The sequence below is a fragment of the Propithecus coquereli genome, unplaced genomic scaffold, assembly GCF_000956105.1.
Source record: "Propithecus coquereli isolate 6110/MARCELLA unplaced genomic scaffold, Pcoq_1.0 Scaffold203, whole genome shotgun sequence".
Lineage (NCBI taxonomy): Eukaryota > Metazoa > Chordata > Mammalia > Primates > Indriidae > Propithecus > Propithecus coquereli.
The window spans coordinates 705426-706444 of NW_012145301.1; the positions used below are offsets into that span (position 1 = coordinate 705426).

Below are 1019 nucleotides of genomic sequence, written 5' to 3' on the forward strand. Positions count from 1 at the left end.
CCCAAGGCTCCTGATAAGGATGATTTATAATTAAAACAAATTAATAATTCGGGAACTAGTTTCTTCCGTGCATGTAAACAGGCCTCGTGGCATAGGTGGTTCGTTGGCGCAGCGTCTGACAAAGCTCACGCCTTGTCTCATTGTTTATATGATCGCTTACGTGTAGCGTCACTTTCACTTTTCATTCAATTTTGTGAGTCTGTGTTACGCTCATGACCATGCTCCAAAGTGAAAGTCCACTGCAAGTCCAGGGGAGCCTGCAGTGGAGAGAAAGGTGATTACGGCAGAAACAAAAGTAGAAATAAGTGTTTGGAGAAAGGCCTGACGCCTTCATTCATTGGGAGAGATTAGGCTTCCGTTGCTCGACCGTCAGAACAATTACGAAGGGTAAAATAAGGGTAATGGAACATGTGAAAGGCAAGCATCAGTTATTACTAAGCAGCATAGTGGATTAATTATTGAAATGGAAAGGTTATCATTGATTTGGTTAGAAGATCAAAATAAGTGTAACATTTCCTGTTAGCCCAGGTCTTCAAGAGCACAGTAGTTTCTGTAACTTGTTACTATAGTACCGGGGTGGTAGTATTGATATTATTATTACAGTACTACGCTGTATCACTATTACTACATATGAACCATTATAGTATTATTATTATTGCTATTACTGTATACGAACTGTTCACCGGGGAACTGAGTTACATACAAATCTGACCTGAAGACGTTCTCAGGAACATCTCTCTTCTGAAACCTGGGACTGCCTGTGTGGCTTTAATTTTGTTTATACCTGTGTATAGAAACTAATTGTTTCTACTAGTAATGTTGTACAAAAATAATTTAATATTTGTTGACTGTAAAACTAGTCATAGAAAACATGTATTAATTTTGTTTTATTAATTTTTGATGTAGGAGTTTATACAAGAAATAGAAATTTTCGGCTCTATAAATCATCAAAAATAGGAAAGCGTGTGGCTTTGGAGGTCGCTGAAGATAACAAATTTTTTCCTCTACAGTCAAAATAT

General features: G+C 37.1%; 1 protein-coding gene across 1 annotated transcript in view; it reads left to right on the top strand.

The window, feature by feature from the left end:
• The window catches only part of PRIMPOL (primase and polymerase (DNA-directed)), a gene marked incomplete at its 3' end in the record, with an annotated part of 60489 nt that overhangs the window by 28807 nt on the left and 30663 nt on the right, over nucleotides 1-1019 (top strand). Inside the window, exon 5 of the mRNA XM_012643984.1 lies at nucleotides 907-1015. Coding sequence (XP_012499438.1) covers nucleotides 907-1015 — 109 coding nt within the window. The remainder of the gene's footprint in view (nucleotides 1-906; nucleotides 1016-1019) is intronic.